At 32.8% G+C, this 27,587-nt stretch overlaps 2 protein-coding genes across 2 annotated transcripts; both read right to left on the bottom strand.

The window, feature by feature from the left end:
• Positions 1-5,082: 5,082 nt before the first annotated feature.
• LOC147404383 (uncharacterized) lies at positions 5,083-11,016 on the bottom strand. The gene is made up of 2 exons (XM_086440315.1): positions 10,196-11,016; positions 5,083-6,006 (listed from the first exon to the last, which is right to left on the bottom strand). Exons 1-2 carry the CDS (start codon positions 10,942-10,944, stop codon positions 5,349-5,351), a joined length of 1,407 nt encoding a protein of 468 aa, XP_086296441.1. The 5' UTR covers positions 10,945-11,016; the 3' UTR covers positions 5,083-5,348.
• A 15,664-nt stretch (positions 11,017-26,680) lies between these two features.
• Positions 26,681-27,148, bottom strand: LOC147404382 (uncharacterized). Its single transcript, XM_086437845.1, has one exon. It carries the CDS (start codon positions 27,146-27,148, stop codon positions 26,681-26,683), a length of 468 nt encoding a protein of 155 aa, XP_086293971.1.
• Between the last annotated feature and the right edge of the window lie 439 nt (positions 27,149-27,587).

Genomic DNA, 27,587 nt, shown 5'->3' with positions numbered 1-27,587 from the left:
GATCAAATCAGTTTGATGATGATGATGACCGTACTCATCTCCATCAACATCATCTTTATCACTTATATGAATTAAAGATTAGTAGTTTTGGGAAGAGAAAACAAGGAATTTTTTTTTCTTCATTTAGATCATTTTTTCATTGTTGTATAAGAGATGACCATAATCAAGAGGCATGTCATTAATCTTAGAATATAGGAGTACCTCAAATATTCTCAAATAAACATGTTTATTTAAAGTTCAAAAAATTGTTGAAAGGGTAATTATGGAATTTTTATTTCAAAAATCCTTTTTAGATTAATACTTGATAAAATGAGTACTAAAGAGTCCATATTTTGTTTGAAGGGGTTTTTTGGTACATATTTTCAAAAAACTGGTCTTTGTCGTTATTATTCCAAAATCAAACCACCCCCCCCCCCCCCAAGCTCGTTTTTCTATCACATGTTTGACTTTATGTCATGTGAATTCAAGGTGTGAAATAGACGGTCATTGAACTCCCAAATTTAAAATTAAAATTCAACGGTTAAAAATATATATTTTTTTCGAAGTTCTAAGAATTTTTTCCCCTGCATCCTCGTGGCATTGGATCATGTTCTTGGATGCAACAAGGTGATGGGGTTAAGAAACTTTCCTTTCTTAGCAATGGAAGTGTTTTTACTCTGCAATAAATCTAAAAGTTGGTTGGCTTAGAAAATGCATTTTAATTGTTGGTTACAGCACGACCAAATGTAACAATTAATTGGGAGAAAATCTCATGTTGCACTATGAGATCGTGACACACTCCTACTTGATTGCATCGAACGTCCCCGTCGCAGTTCATTGTATGTCACTTATTCTGGGTATCTTCCATGAGTCTTTTATTCCAGGTGTATCTTGAGCATCTTTTCTATTACGATTTTTTTTAAGGGTTAGATAGGCAAGCAAGGTCATTAGTAGTCAACGTGAAGGTGAATTCAACGAGATTTGAACGTTGTTCATTGGATCAACACTCCACATGCCTTTACCAACTTAGGTAAGTTCGCACCTTCATCTTTTCTATCACCATGTTATCCATTTGAATCATCACATAGCCAACTTGCTCGTTCACCTCGCCCTTCTAGCTTTGATGACAATGTCGCTTTCCTTCTTTCTTGCTTTCTTGGGTTCTCCATCCCTCATCCAACTCGGGGTCATTCCATGGATTCATTTTGTTGTTGTACCTGCTCTGATGCCACTTTGTCATCCCAAGTCTGCCCGCGGGACCATGAAGTTAAAGCTAGATAAAGATGGAATTCCACCAACTGAAAAAACAAGAAAGATAAATAAGAATGTGTCAAGTGGAGCCATGGTAACCATTTGGAGATGTCGATATCTTAAATAGTTGGAAATTATTGGGAGATCTCAAAATTTTCCTTGCATTGAAAGTGAATAAAAAATAAGTTTCGATAATTTAATTTGTATTTCTGAATAGTGAATATTTAACTTAGATGAATACTATACACTTCTTGAAGATGCAAAAAAGTGGAATGGACCTTCGCAACGCTATCCTCGTGATTCTGGACAATTCAGTCTGTCCCCAAATACCGAGACAGTCTCAATTGAGAAATTCGGAATATTAAACGTTTCGGGTCAGTGTTAAATTCCAGTTCTGAAACACTCCAGAACGAACCATGATTAAATTAACAAGTTGGAACGAAATCTCTTATTAACTATTAGAGACCTTTTACAGTTGTTGAGGAATAAATGTAAATAATTAAGACAAAAATAGACTGATTAGGTTTAATAATGAATGAATGAACTAAGAGTCTTCTTTAGTCTAATTGAACATTTGCCTTCTATCTTGTTTAACAGAGACATCCATCAAAGACCTTATCAGAACATCAAATCCTAATCTTTTCTTCTATTTTTCTTTTTTTTTTTTTTATAATGAAATTTTTTTTTTTTTCTAAAACAAGTCTCAGATATGTATATTTGTGTGCAACTCTTGCATGTGCTTTGGGTGTCACCATAGCTCAAGATAATGCTTTTTCATCATAGAATAGAAAGTTGGTTAAGGTACTCTCTTATAATATGTTTTCTACTATGGCCATCACATTGATTCGGGCCTCTGAAAAATATAGTCACTCTGAATCGTCCGTCACATTGACTTGTCAAATAATTTGACTCAAATTCATCCAAGTTTTAAAACCATAAGTAAATTACAACTTCATAAAGTAAAAAAAAATTATACTTTTGTTTTCTTTCCTGTCCTTTGAACCACTATTAGCCCTCACGGAGAATATTCAACTCACCTTCTCAACATGTGCAAAACACATGGATCATTTGGGCAGTGGACTTGGCTGATTTTAAATTATGTCATTGTTGTTTCTATTTGTTTCTGGTTCCTCGTAGGAGAGGGAGTAAACATCTATTGTTCATTTGGTCCCTCATGGGAGAGGGAGGGTATCCCCAAATCCTTTAGGATGTGACTTCTCCCTATGGTCACATATCCCAACCCAACATACAATAGATTATGTATGCATGCCACTCAGTTTTAAACACACGACTAAAGAAACCTCCAAGTCACTTGTTTTACTAGGAGAATTGTCATTCCTCCTAGATGATAAATAGGCATACAAAACCTAAGATCTAGTGCTAATCTACAGGGGTAGTGGATGTGTGCCAGAAGATGAAATATGGTAGAATTACTTTTGTAGAGGCATATTCTTTAACATACTTTGAACACCTCAATGCTAGCTTCAATGGTGAATCTGCCTCCTTTTGTCGAGTTGGGGCACCATTGTGGTACCTGGCAAATATACTATGACACTAAAGTTAGTATCAATATTGTAGAAAATAATGGTTATAAGATCTAACCACCCCCCAAAAGTCCTCTTATGCATGGCCTCATCCTCTCTTTATAGGCTAATTGATTTCCTTAACCCCCTACTTGGACACGTTCCCCTTTCCTTATTCAAGGGGATTCTTCATGATCCTCTCTAGAAAGAACTTAATTAATACACTCAAGTATCTACTCCTCTACTCTAGCAAGTTACCAATTTGGCTCAATTGTGCCGAGCCCATCACCTTCAAAGGGGTTGCGCTAGGATACGATCCCTCCTACCCTTTCAACCCCACTTAATGCTGCCACGTGTAGGGACAGGATCTAGCCCATATTTTCTCCCATACAACTTCATTTATTTAAATCGATGTAGAAATTAGATTGGTTTGACTTGTGCCACACATGTTAATTTGTCTGAGATATTTAAATCTTTGTGGTGAGGAAATGGGAAACCAAGATCATTATTTTCCAAAATAATGGAATGGATCAAGGGTTTCCCAAGTAGAATGCTTGTGTGATGCACATGAGTGAAAATGGAAGCGTGAATGAAAAATGCAACAAACATTAGAAGCTTTAATGAATGTTGTAGTTTTGTTTGTCATTGATCTAACATCATTGATTGAATGATATAGTTTTATTCGATGAAGTATAAAAATATTTTCATAGACGATAAAAAAGGAGAGTTGAATTGGTTTAATGGATTCAAAGTAGGACAATAGAGAGGGAATAAGGATTTATCATGAGAGATGATAAGAAAGGAGTTCAAAGTGGGAGAATAGTTAGGGAATACGGATTTAACATGAGAGATGATGGAAGAGAAATCCTATATGAGATAAAATGAAAAATAGATAGCATTTCTCTTGTTTTGAAAAATCTTAGATGTAAGAATATTTTGCTATGTTAAATATTTTGCCAAGGTTTACCTGTGATACATAGAGGTATGATAAAGGGAACTTTTGCCATTTAATATGAATTTTTGTAAATACCCACCCCTTCTTATTGTAATAATAAAAACTAACCAGCACTATTATAGGAAGTTGTGGCATTGAAATTTTATTCCATTTGACTAAATAATCCTCGATAATAGTAATGTTAAATGTAAAAGTGGGGGCATTTTTTATCTTCTAAATTTTGGTGTAAACAAACACCCATTTGGCCTTCTCTCATTATAATAGTAAACTAAAGATAAGTTCCTACCTTATGTTGTTATTTTAATAAAAATAACGACTAATATAAATTTTGCCAACATCTTCATGGGCTAACAAAAATCATAGAAGATTCATGATAATATGACGTTCTCCTCTGACAAACACCCCCTATGCCCCGAACACAGAACTGTAGATCATTTGCCTTGGGATACATAGAATCATAAATCTTTTTCTTATGTATCCCAAGGCACATGATCTATGATTCTATGATGGGGGCGTAGGGGTGCGTTTGTCAGAGCAAAGTGTCATACCATCATGGTTCATCATAGAATGTTTACGAAAATAAAATTTTGAAGGTGATGAGTGGTCAATAAGCCAATTTAATGGGCTACTCCCTTATTTGGAGAATTTTATTAAGTTTTGTGATAAGAGTTGGGTGTGGGTAGGAAAAGTGATGTTGGAGTTGTGTCTCCCATGACTATACTACTCATAAACTTTCCAAGTTATGAACTCCACTTTGTCATTTGAATTACAAAACTCCCAAATATGTCGAAATTGCAACAAACATCTACAAGCCTCTAACTTACAACTCCAACCCTCCAACTTTGCCCTTGTCCATGCCAACCGCACTTGAAAAGATCAATTTTGACAATTCCAATTGAATTCCCATGAACAATCGAACATTGGAAATCTGCTGCCAATTCTCAATAATTCCATCTAATATTTATTTTTTATTAGAATCATAAACAGAAATTGACTAGAAGAAAAATAAAAAATCAAGCTGGCAATTTCTTGTGATTCTGGAAACCTGTTTCTTAGGTTTTTAAAAGAGTAGGCAATTCTAAAGTAGTTCAATAACAAAGAAAAATCCATCATAAAAAGGGGGAAAAAAAAAAAAAAAAACAGAGTTTTACAAAGAATAAAGAAAGCTAATTGAAAGAATATATCAAAAAGTTCATAAGAAATTTTCTTATCCTCCATTTATGGGTAGAATCCCTACATGCAAGAGTGGCATCATATAGTTTAAGAAACCTCTTATCAAACCATGCAAAGGAAATAGTCTCTGACAAGTTACAATAAATAAATAAAAAATTAGTAGGTAGTTACAATAAGATCTAAATCTCTGCATGGTAAATAAATCAAGAAAAACAACACATCTGATTAATGATTTTTAGTTGGATTAGTGGTGAAAACATGTGGAGTAATGAAGCCTTCACTCTCTCTAAACCCTTAACAATCGACGGGGCATGCATGGAATGAGTGACAATGTTAGAAGTGAAAGCTAATCTAGATAGATGAAGAGGAAACTAGAAGAAAGTTTGCTGGAATCTATATAAGAACGAAAATAAATATGCATCATTTTCCATAAGAGACCACAACTTGATTTTTAAACACATCGAAACTCAAGACTGCATAGCAGTTGCTTCTTCAGATTCATCCCCCTCATTTGCTAGCCCTTCACTGAACATATATTGGTTTTGATACTCCATCAAGTACTGTGTTGATCTCTTTACATCAAGAAACAGTTGGTATACTCGGCTAATGTCCTCCATCTCAACAAGTTTTCCCTTTCGTTTTTGGCAAGCCAATGCGGCAGCCGTGATGAGGTGTATCGCATACCTTAGAGATGCTTCGACCCCAATCCTCGTCAACAAGACCTTTGCATCCTCAGACATCTCAACGTCTTCCTCTTGGCTCCTGATGTCTAGGATTTTACGGATCTCATCCTCTGTGTACGGTTGTGTTGATATAATGAGCAAGCGATCAAGGAGGTCGATTGGGATCCCATGTGGGGATTTGTAGTTTGTGCCTCGGATGGTTGTGATCCCTCTGTTGGTTGCAACAACTAAGATAGGTGCCATCTCATTCTCTAATGCACGGTTCAAGAAAGAGAAACACTCAATGTCAAGCATGTGCACCTCGTCAATAAATAGGACACCCGGCACTATCTCCGCTTTCCCTTCCTCTCTCCACTCTGCCACCTTTGTGTCAATTTGTTCCCTCACTTCTGCACGAATTTCACCTGTATCCCCAGTGAAGAGTGCTAGAAATCCCTGTGTCCTGAAAATTTAATATCAATTAGAATCAAAGAGAATGTAAGAATCAATGGTCTGGTGTGAGAAATTGGCCCAAGGAAGGATGCTAAGCATTACTCACCATGACCATAAGCAAAACAAATCTATTGGGTAAGGTGTTCAAGGTTGGGAGTGTGGACAATATTGAATAACCGTTTGGAAATTTTGGCTGTCAATGGATTCTCCCATCTGCCTAGAATTTCAACGTGAATGAATAATTGTTTGAAGGCTATTTGGGGTCCTACCCTCGAGAGATTTGGAACAAGATTGGTACACTTTAAATCTCGTTACTTATCTTGTGGAATGAGATGAAAGGTGAATATATCAAGGGTTAAGATTTTTTTCTAATCAATTTAGATCTTCCGTTAAAATCGGAAGAAGATATACAATAAAAAAAATAAAAAAAGAGGCACAAGTGGATTTCAAAAAGACCTACCAAAGAGCACAACCCAAGATAACACATACATAGAGATATCCCCTCCCCTCCCAACATTAGGAACTCCTATGATTGTAGTTTTTGGAAGGCATTTGTAATGTTTTTTTTTTTTTTTTTGATAGATAAAAGCATTTGTAATGTTTCTTACGAATTTTCTAAAGGACTGAGAGTTCATGTGGGTAAAGGTGATAGGGATCATTGATGTAGAGTCATCCTTACAACCGATTTTCCAATACTATTTATAATTTTAAACAGAAAAGACCATTTAGTGCAAAATTATAATTTGGAATAAAGAAATATCTCTCGGGGTTTTAGTTTTAAAAGGGATTGGAATGATTGGAAGATAGATCTAATGGCTAGCTTGTTCGGTTGCACATTGCAATTACCATAATTCCCTCTTGGATGAGGACAAATGGATGAGGTTATGGAATCAAAATAAATACTTTTGGGTTTGTTCTTTTAGTAAGCTTTGGATACATCTCCTAGATTTGCTTTTTGGGCTGCTCATGTGTGGGGCTACAAAATCCCATCTTAAATAATAATCTTTTTACGCTTGAACTACTTCTTTGGAAAAAATTCTTACAGAAGTCCATCTAATCACATAGAAGAATAATTGTCACTAATGAAGAATAAGAAGATAACAGGAGAATCAATTAATCACCTTGGGTAGAGAGGCTTGGGAACCATTCTTTGGTCGATTTGGATTTTGTCGTGGTCCATGTAGACTTTTTCCACAACTGGCTGGCACCATTGTGTTCTCATCCAGAGGTCAGGTGATTTGGAGGTTCTTAACATTCACCTATGTTGGTGATGTAGGGACAATTCTAGGTCTGTTCTACTTGAGGAAGAAAAATGCTAATTAGGTGGTGAAGAAGAAGAAAAAAATTATAGAAAATAGTATAGGATCAAAAGATATTCATTGTAAAAAGTTTCAACAAAGGACAATTAGGTATTTGAAACACAGTTTTGCAATAGGATGTGGTAATTAGGTTTAAGTTAGGTTAAGAATTAATTTAAAATAGAAAATAAAGAAAAAGAGATGAAAACAAAGAATAGATGAAAATTAAAAATTAAAAAGAAGAAGATAGTAATTTGGAATCACACCACTGGTTCTTCACATCACACTAGGATGGTTTCAAACCATCCCATAATTGGAGAACTCTTAAAAAAAGAGCTGTAAATTTTTTAATTCAATAAACTATAAGAAATAAATTATAATTACCATATATATAAATTCTCACATTTTAGACTCAAACCCTAATCCTAACATGACTTAAACTTTGACCTTGAGATGCAAATCCCATTTAATACAGATTCCCTGTTAGTATTTTGTTCATTATTTCTCAAAACACATTGAGAAATTTCTCAAAGCACATTGGATTTGTAGAATCTTCCACCCGTTGGATAGATAATTGAATAACACTTTAAATAACATGAAAATCAACCAAACGCAACAAGTTTTGACTTTTGACCCCTCAAAATAAGGCCTAAAGAAAAATGACATGAATACTACTCATACTCAAATTTAACTCTTAAAATAACTAAGAGACAACTAAAAACTAAAATATAATAAATCTAACTAATCTAAAACTAATATCAACAAGGTACAAATAATAGAAAATAATTAGAGACCCAAACAAGTGGAAACCAAAAACTTCCATGGAACCTATGACTGGTAGTTTGATTTGCGTCTCATATTACTTGGGACCTATGGAAGGAGAAGAATAGGAGGGTGTTTGAAGGGAAGGAGAAAGACATCCATCTCAATATTGTTAGAATTAAATCTCTTAAGTCATTGTTAGAATTAAATATCTTAATTTCGAATGATCTAAACGAATCAAGAGATTGCAAGGGTTTATATTGTTTGAAGATTTTGTGCTTGGATCAGATCTAATTATTAATAGGTTAGGGTATTATATTTGTTTGTATCTTCTTTTAATCCTCAGTAGATCCCATAGACCACAAAGGAATGGATAAACTATGCTTAGTTTTCTTTATAATAAATTCTAATTATCAAAAGACCTAAAATGAATTTCACATGATAAGAGAAGGGATTATTTAAAGGCAAGAGGTAAGAGATTGGGTGATACTTATCAAGTATTACGGTGTGTTTGGATTGAGAGAAATGGAGAGAAAAGAAAAAAAAAAAAAAAAAAGAAGAGAAAAATGGGGGTCAGTTTTTCCTCTCTTTTTTTCTCTCTAAATCGGAGAGAAATAGAGAGAAAAGAAATGTTCATGACTAATAAAAGCACTAAAATTTACAACTCTACCCCTTTTTCTCTCCAAACTTAAGTTTTTCCATTGTTAAACCAAACAAGATGGAAGAAACTGGATTTCTTCTCTCTTTGTTTTCTTTTAATGAATTTCTTTTCTCTTCGTTTCTTGCAATCCAAACAAAGCGTTAAGGCCTTTTTTTTTGTTGCTTTAGATATAAGAAATTCTTATCTAAAAATAAAGGATCGGAACGAAGGTTTGATATGAGGCACTGGCTAACATAACGTCCTTTACATATATGCAAGCAATTTAAGACGATTTCTAAGCTTAGCTAAGTGTTATTACAACTCCCAGGCTTTGCAAACTTCCTAAGTTGGTATCTTTAGTGATATAAGGCCCTTGGTATTGAATAAGGAGAATTCACAAGTTCAAGAGGAAGGTCAAAAATATGAACCGGTCTCCTATCTTTCATTTGAATTACTTCTCCTTGGAGGGTTACCAAAGTTTAAGAACTTACGTAGCTGTCACTGCTTCTCGGTCAAAGCCCAAGTCATATCAACATCACAGGCAATCAAATCATGATATCTTGTAAAGTAGTAGTAGCTCAACTAAAAGTTAGTATTGACTTACACTAGTTCAAACACTAACCAAGTAGTGCAGCCTGGATATGCAAACTTGAATCAAAAACCACTCAAGAGAGCAATGGTTTATGTAAGCCGACTTCAAAGAACAATATTAAGGTCTTTTTGTTTTTTTGAGGACTTCGGTTTTAAATGGGGTTGTTCTGGTAATGTTTTACTAGTTTTAACTTTTAAAGTCAATCAAGATTTTTTTTTTTTTTTTTTGTGAGGACTTTGTTTTTAGATGGGATTTCTTTCCATTGGTTTATTCTTGGGGTTCTATTTCCGTAACATGGGCAGGTTATTGTTTATGTTTGTAATGGCACAAAATACAAGAATTGCTTTACTGGATAAGGTCTCGAAAATTGTTCCTTTCTCCTTAAACAATGAGGTATTTATAGGCTTCCTCACTAGTCATTGTTGCGGTATTGCTTTTGTCATGAACACCAATTCGTGATCGCGGCATCGCCCTTCCTTATGACCAATACAAATTCAGGACGTGCCCCCCTTCTCATTGGCCTTTTGGTCATGGGATGCTAATTGGCTAATTTGACCCAGGTCAGGCTAACCTCATCCACATGGGGCCCTTTAAAATCGCCATAGGTGTCAATTTTCTGTTGGTTACTTACAGGGTCCATCACTCCTTAAGCAAGGCTACACGGCATTATGGATGAAATGGGTTCTACATCATTTAGCACCACTCACAATGTTTTGTTTTTTTTTTCTCTTCCCACCCCCCCCCCCCCCCCCTCCCTTTTCATATCACATTCCACCCACAATTTTGATATCTTCAACTCCTAAACAAAATCAAACAATCCCCACCTAAATTTTTATCATTCTATAGTTCCATCCAAAATACAAATTAATAACATTAAAATTCAATGGAAATTAATCAAATGACTTACCTGCTATTAATAACATCGATTTCATGAAGTGTGACACAATGCACAACCTCCTTCCTCTTCTGCAACTCCCCATCCGGACACTGAACAAACTTAGTCTGCGGTCCCATAGCATCGTAATCTCTCGACCTCGCAAACGATCTCCCAATCTTTGTAATCTTCCCCGATGCCTTATCAATCACAACAACATCACCACTTTGTACCTTCTGCTTTCCAAGGGCCTCAATCATTTTCGTCCCCAAATCATAAACAGTCTCCATATCCGTAGTTTTCAGAGTAAGTTTCCCTGTTTTGGACGCAGCACCCGAAACCGCAGGACGATCGATCTGAACCTCAACAACTTCACCTTCGATTACCTCGGTCTCCTCCTTGATTCGAACTGCGATTGCTTTGCGGAAAGCTTGCATTAAAGCTTCGGTTTTCGACATCTCGAGGGAGAAAAGTTCACTACCAGCCATCATAGCGAAAGGGGTTTCTTGGCCAAGGGATTTGGCCATGCCCATGGCGATGGCGGTTTTTCCGGTTCCAGGTTGACCCGCAAGGAGGACGGCTCGACCGGCAATTTTTCCTTCTTTGATCATCTGGAGGATGACACCAGCGGCTTTGCGAGCAGGGGCTTGACCCACCATTCCTTCGGAGACGAGTCGGGGCTCCAGTGATGAGTCCAAGCCGAGTCCACGTATGTGAGAGTGAGCTCCTATGCGCTCTATTCGGGTTAGGTCTCGTGTCTCTGAGAGCTTTAGCTCCGCCATTGTTCTTTGTTGCAGGTTGTTTACGCAGAGAGAGAGAGAGAGAGAGGTTTAGGGGTGATCTACGCTTTGTTTGGGATGAACCTTGAAAGTTTGGCTTTAAAAGTTAAAACTCGTTTTGACGTCTCGTCTCGTCCCGCCCATGAAAGAGATCGAATCGTCTCGGACGTGTCATCTGATTTATTCGAATCGTCTCGTTCTACAATGACACGATGGACTGACTTTTGAGAAACACATCAGGTTTGAGGCTACTTGTCAAATACCGAGATGACTCGATAAATGCATGTTTGTAGAAAAAAGTTGAAATTCTTGAAACAATTATATCTAGCACTCAATTTTTGATAAATATTAGAGGTGCCCCTTTGTTTTGATTTTGAAACTGATTGCCATGCCTCCCTTGACTTCAGTATAATGAAGAAGACCAAACTATCATCGTTTTCATCAATCAAAATTTTCCCATTTGTCTTTCCAAACCAGTCAGCTTCAAGATTTTCAACTTAACCTCAAATACTAAATTAATATGATATATCCAACATTATTTTCAGCCCAATGATTTTGATTTCTCCCTTCCCTTTAACCTTTGTAGAAAATCTTAATTTTTTTAACTCAAAGTTTCATTTAATACTTTTTTTAAAGTACCAAGTTCAAAGGTTAAAAACTTTTAAGTAGATAGAATCTCTAGGTTTAAAATTTTTTATTCAAAGAGATTGGAGATTGAAGATGATTGTTTTGCGAAGAAAAACCTGAAGATTTTTAGTTTTGAAGATGAATAACTCATCATTGATTGAGATGACTCGTCCAAGACAACTTGTCTTGTTCATGAATGAAACAAGTCCAAAAAACGAGATTTAAAACAATGGTTGAGAGAAGTGGAAAAAAAAGAAACTCCTTAAGAGAAAAGAAGAAAAATGAAAATAAACCTAATTTTTCTCCACCATGTTTAAAGAGAAAGTAGAATAATTTTAAGTTTCTCCTATTTGATTAGTAGTCATAAGAGAAGAAAAAATAAATTATTTTTAATCAAATAACTATTATACTTTTTATAGTCTAAAGAATAAAGTTCTACCTATACAATGATACCAAATATAAACAACTAACATCATTTATAAAGAACATGATAAATTCAAGTCTTTCAATCAAATATCATATTATAAAACATAAAAAAAAAGTAAAAAAAACATATATTAAAATAAAATTTTAAAATTTATATAATGACTTCTAATATAAAAAAAATAACATATATATTGACTTTCAACTACTTCAAAAAGAAGATAATCAATTACAAACATCCCCAAAGTTATATAATTAAGTTACAGCATAAAAAGCTAATAAAAAAAAGTTACATCACAAAGAGAATCGAATATATGTTAGAACTCTATATCATGTGGCCCAATTGACCTCATGGTTTTTGTTGTTTAATTGCACAAGGATTCTATATACATAATAGATATCAATCTTAAAGAGTCCTAATATTAATAAAATTGTTAATATTCTTTAAAGTTATTAAGAGATCTTGATGGATAGGAAACTTAATAAAAGAATAATTATACGCCCTTAACCTTCATCTATAAAAGAAGATCGATGACCCCATATTCAAAAAAAGTAAGAAAAGAGATAGAGAACGAATAGAAGTGTGGAAAACGAATATAGTAGAGAGTTCTAATAAGAGTGATATCCATCAATCACCAGTACCTAGCCGATCCATATAGAGTGAAGGGAGAAGGTGAATCTAAAAGAAATGATCAATTTGATTGAGATTTTAAAAGTTTCGAGGAACACGTGGATAGAAAAGGCATGCCTCAAACATTCTGAATCAACAACTTCATAATGGCACAAAGTAAACACCCTCAACTCATTTTACACTGAAGGAATAGTATGCTTGAGATATGTGATAGATTATATCCTATTAAGGAAAAATCATGAGTATATTAAAATTATGTTTTAAGATTTTGAATACGTAAAATCTAACATGTGATATCAGAGCCATAGGTTCTTAAATCTCCATATCTTGACTACGAACTATTCATGCATGAAGATTGTCATGATTTAAGACAAAGTTCTTGTTCTAATTTGTTGATCTCGTTTATATGACTATGATTATTATGATTGAAATTCATTTTCAATGTTATATATTATTTTGTTAATTGAATTCAAATTTTGATTATATATTATTTCGGTTTTGAATTTATATATAATGATTTTATTTTTGCTTATATATAATGATCCAATTGATTTCAATTTTGAATTTATATATAATGATTTCGTTTTTGCTTATATATAATGATCCAATCGATTTCAATTTTTGCTTATATATAATGATTCAATTGATTTCAATTTTGCTCCAATATCATGATTCAATTGATTGTGTTTTTATACAAGATTATGATCCAATATGATTTTGAATTATTGATTAAAGTTATATGTCATATCATGTTATTAGAACATTAAAGAATAATCTAAGGATTGTGTAAATATTGTTGAACAATTTAGAGGAACAAAAATTCTATTAATTTTGTAATTGTCAAATCTACCTTAATTAGTAAAATTATGAAATATTTAACTGTATTAAATTTAGTCATCGAGTGACATTAACGAATAATAATATTTACAATTGCAGACATAATTAGATAAATGGGATTAGCTCAAAGAAGAATTTTATTTAACTAATTAAACTCTAGGTAAGGTAATATAATTTACAAGAACTTAACAAAACTAGGATTTGATACCTAAAGATAACAAAGTTGACTGAATAAATTATGTAAATTATGTTATTCTTATAAGATAAATAAATTAGTCTTTACCCTGAAATGAGTTAACAATAAATATACATAATTTAACTTAAAGAATAAGTTTAAGTGATATTGATAAGTGTACTTATTAAAGCATTATCCTTATTTTATTTCAGTTTCCAATTTATTGCATTATTATGCATTCACCATCTCAATCCTTATCGGATCAATTTTTTCTAAATAGTATGAACACATCCAATTCACTATAGGTGTTTAGGATCTTGACCCAGTACTCATTTCTACAAAACCTGCAAACCTAACTAAGAGTAGTACGGTAGAGCAAGAGAACTTGCTTCCCACTTGAGAAAGATTGAATAAGCTTAGTTTGATGATCATGAGGATGACAATCGTTAACAACATCAAGACCTTCCTATCTCCGACTAACAGTACACAAAAGTATTTGAAGAACGTGAAAGAAAAGTTTAAGTCTATTGATAAATTGTTTGTAGGTACTCGAATGACTAAGTTGATGACTATGAAATATGATGGAATGCGAGGAATGCAAGACCATATCCTCAACATGACAAACAAGATTCAAAGCTAAGAAACATTAAGAATGAGCGTAGATGGTTCTTCTTAGTACAGTTCATCCTTAATTCTTTCCTAGTTTAATTCAGTCCTTTTAAGATCCATTATAACATTAATAAAAACAAGTGGAGTATGAACAAGCTGACTAACATATGCATTTAAAAGGAAATGAAATTGAGACAAAAAAAGTAAACAGTCTACTTTTATAATGACTCAAGAAACAAGAAAGAAATAAGAAAAATCTAAAAAAATGAAAGAACTTATCAGGGAAAAGGAAAACGTCTATGAATGCAAATCAGGTTGAAGAGAAGAACGACAATGGTATCAAGTGCTACTTTTGTGGCAAAGCATGATACATAAAGAAAGAATGCATAAAACGTAGGAATTAGTTTGAAAATAAATGTATGTTTCTTTCTTTCATATGTTATGAATCAAATTTAACTGAAGTACCTTATAACACTTAGTAGATTGATTTTGGAGCTACAACTCATATTATGAGTTCGATGCAGGGATTCCTTTCAAGTAGAAAGCTAATGTAAAATGAAATATCTGTCTTTATGGAAAATCGTCTTAAAGCGCAAATGCTAGTTGTAAGGACCTATCACTTGGTATTGAAGACTAGTCATCAGATGGATTTAGAGAATATTTTTTATATTTGTACCATAATCTAGAAATTTAATTTCATTATCTAGATTAGATAGTTTGGGATAATGTGAACAGTTAAAGATATTGTCACATTTGTTTTTAGGGACCTATCACTTAGTATTGAAGACTAGTTATCAGATGGATCTAGAGAGTATTTTTTATGTTCATACCATATCTAGAAATTTATTTTATTATCTAGATTAGATAGTTTTGGGATAATGTGGACAGTTAAAGATATTTTTACATTCAGTTTTAGTTGGATTGAGATTTTAATTGATGATATATATATAAAATTAATTTTAAATTTTGATTATGCTCAATCTTTAGTTTTCTTACATTGAAATAATAGTTTGAAACGTTACTTGATTAATGAAAATTCCTCCATCTTGTGGCATAAACGTTTAGGACATATCTTCAGAGCTAAGATAGAGAGATTAATGAAGGACAAAGTTTTAGATAATTTAGACTTCACTAATTTTCGATATATGTAGATTGCATTAAAATAAAGTAAACCAAACATATTAATAAAGGAGACACAAGAAGTAAAGAACTTTTCGAGATCATATACACTGACATTTGTAGACCATTTTTAAAATAGTTAAGTTAGATAAAGAATGTGAATATCATGGTAGATTTAATGAATTAGGTCAAAACCTTAACCCTTTTGTTAAATTCTTAGAAAAATTAGGTATTTGTGCACAGTATATACAATGCCTAGGATATCTCAATAGAATGATGTAAATGAAAGGCATAATCGTACACTCATAAACATGGTTAGGAGTATGTTGAGTTACTCAACAATTTCAGAATTTTTGTGAGGAGAAGTATTAAAGACCGTAATGTACATCTTAAATAAAATTTCTAGTAAGACATTTTCTAAGACTCCATTCGAGTTATGAACTGGTAGAAAACCTAATTTAAGATACTTACATATTGGGACTACCCAATGGAAATAAGGATCTATAACTCACAAGAAAGAAAAATGGATCCCAAGATCATCTTTGGATATTTTATAGGTTATCTAGAAGATTCTAAAGGATGTAAGTTCTATTACTCTAACCATAGTACGAGAATAGTTGAAACTGAAAATGTCAAATTCTTGGAAAATAGTGAGATTAGTGGTGTGTGAAATCACTTAAAATAACTCTCGAAAAAATAAGAGTTAATATCCTATCACCTCTTAATATTCAAGAAACTGTTAATTCTCAAGTAGTTTAACAACTTGAGGAGAATGGACCGCAATTAAAGTAAGTTGGTTTACTGTTCCATCAAGACTTAACCACTGTAATTGAAAATTTACTATCGATCTCTCAGAGTAAGAAGACCTATCATTTCAGATGATTACATGGTGTATCTAAAAGAATTTAACTTTGGTATTGGGATAAATAAAGATCTGATTACATTTTCACAAACAATGAAAAGTGATGATTCTATCAAGTGGATAGATGTCATGAAAGAAGAGCAAAATTTATGGACAAGAACCGTGTTTGAGATCTCGTCAAATTACTTCCTAAAAATAAGAAAGTCGATTATAAATGAGTCTTCAAGATCAAGTACGACGCAAAAGACAATGTCAAAATATTTAAAGTCAGACTTGTGACCAAAGGTTTTACTCAAAAAAATGTATCGATTACACTGAGAGTTTCTCTCCAATTTCAAAGAAAAGCTCACTTAGAATCATTATGGCATTGGTAGCTCATTATGATTTGGAGTTACATCAGATGGATGTGAAAATGACTTTCTTAAATAAGAATTTTGATAAAGAAATCTATATGGAACAACCTGAATGGTTCACAGAAAAGGAAAAAGAAAATTTAATCTATAAACTTAAGAAATTCATTAACAGACTTAAACAAATTTTAAGGTAATGATACATAAAGTTTAATGATACCATTACCTCTTTTGAATTTATGAAAAATATTGTCAAACAATATATATATATATATCTGGAGATCAGTGGGAACAAATTTATTATATTGGTCATATATGTGGATGATATTTTGTTAGTTAGTAGTGATCTTGGTTTGTTGAACGAAACCCAAAATTATCTTACTAAGAATTTTAAGATAGTTGATATGGGTGAGGCAACATATGTCATTGGCATAGAAATCTTTAAAAATTGATCTCAAGGATTATAAGGATTATCTCAAAAAAGTTATATCAACAAAGTCTTAAATAAATATAATATGCAATCTTGTTATATTGGTGATGTGCCTATTGGGAAAGAAGATAAGTTCAACTTCATGCAATATCCTCAGAATGATTTAAAAATATGGCAGATAAAAGATATTCCATACACTTCAGCTATTAGGAGTTTGATGTATGCTCAGACATGTATCTGATCGAATATTAATTTTGTCATTGGAATGTTAGGAATGGATGAAAGATTATATGCTCACTTATAGGAGATTAGATCATCTAGAAGTAATCAGATACTCGAATTTTGATTTTATAGGATGCTCTGATAACAAATAGTCTAACTCAAGTTTTACATTTCTACTAGTAGGATAAGCTATCTCTAGAGGGGTATGAAATAGAGCATTACGACTTCATCTATTATAGAGATTGAATTAGTGGCATGTTTTGAGGCCATGAGTCATAGTCTATGGTTGTTGAATTTTATCTTAAGACTTAGGATTGTCTACTCTAGAGACATGCCGTTGAAGATATATTGTGATAATACCACAACTGTATTCTTCTTTAAGAATGAAAAATACTTGAACTGTGTGAAATACATGAAGGTTAAGTACTTGGTGGTTAGAGAAAGAGTTCAGAAATAGTTAATGTCATTAGAAAATATTAATACCACTCAAATGATTATTAATCTATTGACAAAGAGATTATCACTAAAAACTTATAAAGAAGTTGGGCCTTTTAGAAAAATCTTTTATGTATTTGGAATAGATTATTCTAAAGTGGTTATGTAATTGATATTAATATTAGTATGAAATAAAGTTTGTTTCTGCTTATTACTTATTTTCATTTATATCATCTATATTTTGTTTGGATTTAAGGTGACAAGACAAAATAAAAGAAACACAATTAAATATTATATCAGAAATGGTATTGATAGTGTGATATATGAAAATAAGTATGGCATAGATGACATATCAACAGTTATGACTTACATTAATGTCTAATCGAAATATGGCATTAAAGAATCTAATTGAATATTGGGAATATTGATCATTTTAAATTTGTGATCACGTATAAAATGATTTTTTATTATAGAATCCTAAAGATGAGTCTTTTCAAAATGTTTTGAAATTTACTATTAACACAATTGGTCTAATGGGTCAAGTGAGAGAATGTTAGAACTATATGGCCCAAGTGACCTCACGATGTTTTATGTTTAATTGCATAAAAAATCTATCTACATAATAGATATCAATATTAAAGAGTCTCAATATCGTTAAAATTATTAAAAGACCTTGATGGATAGGAAACTTACTAAAAGAATAACTCTAGACCATCAATATGTATCTATAAAAGAGGATCAACGTCCCCATATTAGAAAGAAAAGATAGAGAAAACGAATAGAAGTGTGGAAAACACACATAGTAGATAGTTCTAATAAGAGTGATATCTATCAATCACTAGTACCTAACCGATTCATATAGAGAAAAAGGAGAATGTGAATCTAAAAGAAATGATCAATTTGATTGGGATTTCAAAAGTTTCAAAAGAACACGTGGATAGTAAGGCACGCCTCTAACATTTTGAATCAATGACTTCATAATAGCATAAGGTAAGTATCCCCAACTCTTTTTACACTGAAAAAATAATATGTTTGTAGATACTCGAATTTGGACGGGCCCTCCATGCAAAATACAAAAGTTCACAAAATTTAGAATAGGCCTTAAGGCCCAAATCCTCTAAAAAGCCCAAATCCTCCAAAAATTCACTTATACTTCTAAGAAATAGTCTAAGACCCCTTCCCTTCTTGCTTGGCCCATAGGCCAAAAATCCACCATCTTTTAAATCATCATCACACACCTCTCAACCCAATCCTAGTCAAATGCAACTCAATCCAACCCTAACTCAAATGCATACTCAACCCACTACCCAAGCCCATCAAACTTAAAACTCTATACACACAACCCACCACCAAACCCATTAGACTTAAAGTCCAATCATTATCCCAAGCCCAAGTCTCAATCCAATAATCACAACCAATCGTCAAAAATCATCACAATAGGACATAAGTCACCACCAAAACCCCTTTCATAATTCTTTTAATCAACCCCATCATCACTTGCAAAAAGTAAATCAACCCTCACCACCTCACTTCTCAACCCAACCCAATCATACCCTAATAAAATCCATCCCAACTTTTAAGCCCATTAGACCTAAAATCCAACCCAAAACCATCATCACCACATTTTTAAAATCCAATCCAACTCAACCCAAGCCCATAGATCCAAAACCCAACCTTATCCTAAGCTACAACCCAAATCCAACAATCACACCAATCACCACAATGACCCAAGATCATGACAAAAGGACACATGTCATCACCTCAACTTGAAAGCTCCCTTGATCCGCGGGGTGCGCGGATCCACTTTTGACCCTTGAGGATTGGGAGTCGCCACCTAGTTATTACAGTCTAGGAACCGATCAATGACTTTAAACGGATAAACAACTAATCTAGAACCAAGAAAAGAATTGAATTTAGGGATCATGTTACGGGGTTGGAAGGTGTTAGGCACCAACCTCGCCTGGCCAAAGTCGGTCTTTACTAACCTCCCAAATAAATTACATTGCTAAAAACCTAAATAAAAATAAATAAAATATAAAAAATAAAAAATATACCTTTCCGATAGCAAAGATTTTGTTCCCTCAGATCCAACAAAAAATAGTTCCTTGTACCGTACTCCCTTACTTCGTTCTGTTTCCGGATTTGATTTTCGATCTTCGAGGCAAGGTATCTCTTCTTTCTTGGATCTGAATTCTTCAAGTTTGTTGTGGATTTTGGGATATTTTTTTGAAGGCTTTTAGGTATTTTTTAGGCTAAAATTAAAGGAGGGATGTTAGGTAAAGAGTTGGGGCTCTAAAATTAGGGTTTATGGGAGGCTAGGGGGGCTTCTAGACCTACTTCTCTTAGGGTTTTTATTGATACGAAAATAGGGTGTGAGCACCTCTATTTATAGAATTTTTTAAGGATTGATTTGGATAGAGTTAGTATTTAATTAGAGTTCTTTTAATTAGAGTTGTGTTTTAGTTAGACTTGTTTTAGGTAGAATTGTGTTTTAATTAGAATTGTTTTACGTGGAATTATTTTTTAGTTAGAACTCTATTAGATAGAGTTATTATTTAATTAGAATTCTATTATGATTTTGGTCTTATTTGATTGACTTTTAATGTTTTGACTTTAGTCTTAATTGATTGACTTTTAATATCTTGACTTTAGTCTTGCTTAATTGACTTTAATTTTGACTTCAGTCTTACTTGATTGACTTTAATACCTTGACTTTAGTCTTGCTTGATTGACTTTAAATTTTTGGAGAACCCCCCTCTAAAATATCTTTAATTCTTTGGACCCCCAAATGGAGGGGTCTTTAAAGAAATATCTCACGAACTCTCAACAATTTTTCATGAGATCCCGATTGATCGATTTTTTTAGTTCAAATTTTTTAAATTAATTTCATTAATATTTTATTTTAATTATTTAATATTTTATTTATTAATTTCGAAAATTTTAATTATGAAAATTGTGAAATTACCGTTTTACCCCCGGAAAGGACTTTTCACGTTTTAAGTCGATTTTTTATGTTCCAGGATGTTTTAGAATCGATTTTTCGTAAGGAATTCAATGGAAATATTGGTTTTGTGTCATTATGAAATTTTTATGTGAAATGGTCATGAAATTTATGAGGGGCATTTTCATAATTTTGTCGAATTTTGTTAAAATTAGTGAAATGATTTATTTGGTTTCGATTTGTTATTTTATGTGTTTGAGAGAGTTTTCCTAAGCGTAACGTAGGCTCTAGGGTTGTTTTGATGTTAGGGGTATTTTGATAATTTTGTCATTTTTAGTGATTTTTATCGTGAAGCTTCTTTTTGGTCTGTAAGATGATGATTTCTATGTTTCTAGAGTCGTATTTTCCTAGCGTAGCGTGGTTTCTAAGGTTTTGTCAGTTCGAGAACCTCATCCGGATTTCTGAAACATATCTGGTAACAAAATAAAGCAATGGAATACACATCCATCATTGGGAATCATTGCGATCAGGTTGACGAGTTGATTAATCAGGCGGATGCAAAAATGGGGTGTCTACACAACCCACATCCCTAATTAATCTACCAATCCTATTATTTTTATTTAAAAAGTTAACCTACCCACATCTCACCCATATTTATGTCATAACTTACCCCCATCACTTTTGTCAAATCCCTCATTACACGTCACTCATTCTCCTTAATCAACTTACCTAACACACACACCCTACACCTATTTGACACTTATCACCATCTCTTTCACCTTTTCAAAAAAATTTACAACCACTACCTTACACGCCCCCATTCTTCTAATCAAAACCTATTCCACTTAATTCACCTAAAACTCAACCCATTTGGGCTACAAATAACCTACTTACACCCCTATTAGAAATGCCCTTCCACCACCCTCAATATACACACACACACCCTCACACCATTTTATCTCTTTTCACCATTTCATCCCATTTTACCCCTAAAAGTTACCTTTCAAATCCTATAAAACTCCCCTCACTCTCAACACAATCGTCCCAAAGACTTGAACTCCCTTGTTAAGTCTTAACTTTCCCCCAACTCTCTCTTAACTCCCTCAACTCTCAACTCTCAACTCTCAACTCTCTCCCTTTCTTACAATCATCATACTATCATCTACCAACCACTAAAAGTTTTTCACCTCTAACACATCAAGACTAAAATCAAAGCTCATCAATTAGATATCAATAAGAAAGACCAAAGAAGAAGAATAACAATGTAAGGTGTGGACAAAGAAAAAGAAAAATATTTTCCTTCTTTCTCCCCTTTAAATTTCCTCTTTCAATTCTTTCCCTCTCTTTTTTATTTTATTTTTCTTTTAGTCTTAAGATAGGATAAAAAATAAAACCTCATCTTTCTCCGATAGATTGGGTTATAGCTGGGTTTAAAAGGTAAATGTTGAAAATATTTTCAAAACAAAATGTTTCTAAAATCCTTGCACTAATCCATACACCACGCCTTGGGCCCTTTCTTTATGGAAATGGACCATCGACTAAAAAAATATACATTTTTCAAACTAGTTAAAGGTATGGACTATAGAAGGGCCCTTTCCTCAATAAGGAAGTCCTTCTTGATTTAAACATAAATCAAAGTCCCTCATACTCGAGGGCACAAATCGATTTCTTGACTTTTTTTATCTTTATTTTCAAATTGACTGAATTTGAGGTTACCACGAATGGTGGAGGGAATAGGGTGCCTAACACCTTCTCTACTCCTTAATATGAATCATTTTACCTAGATTTAGGTAGACCAATAAACCTTATATATACAATAGTTGCTAACTAAAAAATGATTTTTCAAAAATTACTTCCCAGGTGACTATTCACACCATTTTCTAAAAAAGAATAGTGACGACTCCAAACCCAAGTAGGAGAGATCTTCGAAAACGAAAATATTGTGTTTATAATGCTTGAGATATGTGATAGATTAGATCCTATTAGGGAAAATCAAAATATATTAAAGTTATGCTTTAGGATTTTGAATGCGTAAAATCTAACAATATATCCTATCAATGACAAACAAACGAATCAAGAATTTCCAGTACTTTTTAGCATCATCAATAAGTATCACACATACCTCTCAATCAGGCAACCAAAAAACACCCTCATTGTTCTCGATTTTTTGATAAGGAAAGAGTAGGTAGGTACAAGTAATTCTTCCTAATCTTACCAACTTATCAAAAACATCATCCTTTAAGTAAACGTGTGATTGACTTCTATCAAGAATCTCATTTCTTTTTTGAAGAATTACATTTTCTTTGTTAATTGTCAATACAATTTCTCTCATCAAAGCATCTATTCATGAGTAATTTATTGAACATGATACATTTATTTTTTTTGGAATGTGATAACATTGTAGACTTAGTAGTTGTTATAAAAGTTGTTTCACGAGGAGTTGTTGGTTGACTTTGGTCATGCATGTCATGTGTACCTTCAAAGCTCTCCAAAAAGACATCCTCATTTGTCATCATATGATCAATATCTTCAATAGTTGTTTCACCATCCCCACGACTTCTATCTCCCTACCTATTTACTTCTCTTTTTCTCATCTATTTGATTTTTTAATCGTAGTTTCAGCAACCTCGCCTATTGCTTTATCATTTTCAACGAGCTTTGTTAACATTTCATTGTTAGGCAAATGTGTATTCATCAACTTCTTTGTTTTGAATTTTACTTATAACAATCATGGTTTAAAATATCGTCCCATTTCAAAATATTTCAATCGATACGTATCAATTTGTCAACATTTCGAGACGAAATAGAAAAGAATTGTTTGTTTCGTTGCTGCTTTCACCTCAGACTCAAAAAGAGGTAAAGAGATAGGGGAGAGAGACATAAAAAGAGAAATAGATAGATAGATATAAAGCAGATAAAGAGATATATTTTCATTGGTAGAGAGATAAAAACATAGTGGGGTTTTGTAGGTAAGAGAGAGAGAGACGTACCTACACAAAATTACTCATCAGAGTTGGATCGAAGCTAGAGATCAAGCTGAAGATCTTGATCAGAACTAGATTCATTAAAACCCTTCATCTCCCTTTCTTGCACATCCAAACCCATTTATGGAGATTGTTATGGGTCTTTTTGTTGTTTGTATTCATTTAATCTCTTTAAAAAAGAGATTTTTATGGAAACCCTCAATATTTGTTATTAAGATTTGAGAAACCCATGTGTTTTGAAACTGATAAAAGACCACTTGACATTGGTCTCCTTTTTAAGACCTTATATAATTGTCTCATAATGTATTGAATGTATCAATTATGTTTTGATTTCATTTTGATTTTTTAGGAAACCGAAACATTGTATCGAAACAACATTTTAAACCTCGATAATAATAAATTAAAAAAATTAAAAAAATTAAAAAAAAAACTCTAAAACATTACTGCATGTTTAAGTGATATAGAATAGTTATTAGTAATTAAAATTTAACCTCAATCAAATCCTTTCAAACTTATGGCTCAGCACCCTACATCTTTGTCACTTAACTTCATAAAAAACCATCCATGCCACCTTTAAAAATATCATAACACTTATTGATTTTTGTAAATTGTTTTCATATGATTCTTGACGAGTTGTTTACAATTGAATTCTTACCCAAGCCTTTCATTTAATTCGGTCATAATATTACTATATGTTGTGGTTGTAAAAGTCTCATTAACTATATTCTCCATGTCAATATGGTAGATGAATGCATCAATGAGAACCTAGCTCATCCATTTACTATATCCATTTTCAACAATGTTCCTTATCAATAGTGTTATTTGATTTACCTGTTTTGTTCACCTTTGCCCAGCTCATTTTAAATATATACAAAAATAAAGAACTATACTAATTAAGTAAGCCATAATTTGTAACACAATAAATTATTATGCAACATAATAAGATATCCAACACATATATCTAGCATTAAATATGTTCACAACCAAAATTTAAAATCATATTTGAACATGGTCTTATAATACAATCATTCAACTATAATTTCACATGTCATGAAAAATAATTCAAAATCACATTTAATTCAATACATAATCATTCCACAGGGCAACTGATATATTATCCCTTAAAATTTCTCATTTTTTAAAGTCATCATCATCATCATTGTCTCAAGAACAAACATTTTCTTAAGATTCAGGCTCATTCATAATCATTCGATCTACTTTAGTAGTAAGATTCTCCTCAGGGTCAGTACCTATTAAGAAATTATGGAGAACAACATGCTAAAATTATCTTTTATTGTGTGTCAACTGAGTATGTGAGCTCTGTCATATTTTTTATAATATGAAATATTTTCTTCAATACTCCAAAAAAGCTCTCAATTTCATTGTGTACAGATGTGTATCGATGATTAAATATCTCTTGAGTATTCTCTAGTACATATGTAGAATATTCTTTTAAGTGGTAACACATATTTTTGTAAGACACAATAAGTCCACACCTAAACATATATCCAGCATCAATAAGATAGTATTTATCTATTAAGATTGAGTCATTACTATAATGGTATTTTTAATTAGATAAAAAAAAAAAACTTATATAACTCAAAAGATTATTATTAGGGATTTAAAATTATCTTATCTAGTTAGTACATTTTTAATTATCTTTAAATATAATGCAGTCCCTTCCCATTTAGGTAAACTTGTGTGAATTTCAAGTCAAAGTACATATTCCCAACACATTTTGTATTGGATATTCCTTCCTTCCTTCCTTCTGTAATATCTTGGTACATCTATACTATATATATTTCCTAACCGGAACCAACCCATTAACACCCTTACAATAATACCCCTCTAACTTTATTTTATATTTTTCCTCTTTTACACCTTTAAGGATGCTCATGTGTTAGCATAGGCAAACTCTAGTAGATTGGAAGAAGATCAACTAATATGGAAAGACAATCAATTCAATCTACCATATATATTTAATTGATTCTAATTGTTACAAATTTAGATCTTCAATGTATATGACGAGATACACTATAACATTGCATACAATAATCTATCTCAATTAAGTCTTGAGTTTAAGGCCCCTTGTTGGCCACCCACAAGAATTATCTCAATTTATGTGGGTTATTGCATGTACTTGAGGGATTTGGGTGAGATATGATGCTTTAATAGGCCAATTTCCTTGGCCCCTAATTGTGCCTATGGGTCCAGATACACCCGTCCAAAAACAAAATCAAAAAAATTATCTCCATTTAACAGAGATAAGTTTTTGTATGCAATATAATAATGTGCATGAGATGCACCATATCAATGTTACAGTGTATCTCATCACAGGTATTGAAGATCTAGATTTGCATCAAATAAGATCAATAAGGTATATTAGATTGAATTGATTGATTGTCTTTCTCTATTAGTGGATCTTATTTGATAATTTTTCTCTTAGAGGCTATCGATTTGAGCAAACTCATGTTGATCATTGATCAACTTGAGTCTACACCAAGATTTTAGAGTATTATATATGACCACGCATTGTAATAACATGTACTCTGATACACAAAATCATGTTCATACGAGGATAAGGATTAAGATTTGGATAGATTTAATTCATACGAGGATAAGGATTAAGATTTGGATAGATTTAATTCAATTAAATCTATCCAAATCTTAATCCTTATCCTCGTATGAACATGATTTTGTGCATCCGAGTACACCTTTAATTGAATTAAATTCTTAGGAATATTGATACGGTGTATCTCATGCACATTATTATTATATTGCATACATTATATCTATCACAAAATATACCTCAAAACAAATAAAATTTACCAGAGTAGTTTTGATGAAGCCTAAGGATTCATCAATTTATGAACAACCCAAAGATTTGAATTTAATCCTTGGAAATCTTATCATTTTTTATTTTCAATTTTCAACCATATTAAACCAAATGATTCGCATTATATTAAGGAAGCAAAAGGGAACAAATTCAAAAGCAAATCAATTACCAAACTGTAACAATAACTAAAATCCATTATTACAACACTTTACACAAAGAGAGAGAGAGAGGGAGAGAGTTTTCCCTTAGCTAACATATCTATGAGTTATGAGCCAAAACATTAGTCCTGTTCGAGACCTCATAGCTTTTGCTTCTTGGAAACAAAAATTGAGGCTTCCCCTTAATGTCTTCAAAATCACAGGGCTTGTCTTCATCAATTCTCCCTATCCCAACAGTAAAACTTCTTCGCATTACATTGGATCTCACCGATGATTGCTGCGGCTGTCGAATATTTGTATCAACTTTGTTCCTTGGAGTACCCTTCTGTGATGCAGCCCGAACCAGCTCCTCGAGATCCTTATCATTAAATCTCGATGAATTTGTGCTAAAGCTCTTGGGCAAGGAAGAGATGGATGAAGTAGGACAGCCCATGGCGCTGCCATAAGCGATAGTCCCACCACAATCGGTCACGCTTCGGATGTACAAGTCCCTGACCATACACAGGACTCTAATGGGTGCCTTCATGTATCGTTTCAGCTTGCTTTGGTTTTTTGCTTTGTTGCTCATTTATCCAACACAATAAGAGAAAAAGATGGCTATTGCACAAGAATAAGAGAGAGAGAGAGAGAGAGAGATGATATAATCAAAGAAGGCTGATGGCCGGCCCAATTCAACCCCTTCTCATCCTGTCTTCTTCATGTTAACAACTTTTGGATGTCGTCTTATGGAAAAATGAATATAAATCCGATATTCTAGACATCAGTTTATTTCTAAGAACTCTGCACACTGAGCTGACGTGGAGCTGTACTCAGAATTATAGACGCTTGTCACTTGTATCTCGAGGAAAAAATCTATGGTTCTAAGTACAGATTCATATCAGTAATAGTTCAACAAATAATAATAAATATCTTTCCATATGGGCTGTGGGGGTGGACCCAAAGAAAAACTAAAATGGATAAAATAACATTTAATTTAAAAAATAATAATAATAACATATGACTCCATG

This window comes from Akebia trifoliata, chromosome 4, assembly GCF_017979445.1.
Source record: "Akebia trifoliata isolate Shusen 1 chromosome 4, ASM1797944v1, whole genome shotgun sequence".
In the NCBI taxonomy this organism is placed as follows: Eukaryota; Viridiplantae; Streptophyta; class Magnoliopsida; order Ranunculales; family Lardizabalaceae; genus Akebia; species Akebia trifoliata.
The sequence above is the reverse complement of the archived record's forward strand: the minus strand, read 5'-3'. Positions and strand labels throughout refer to the sequence as shown.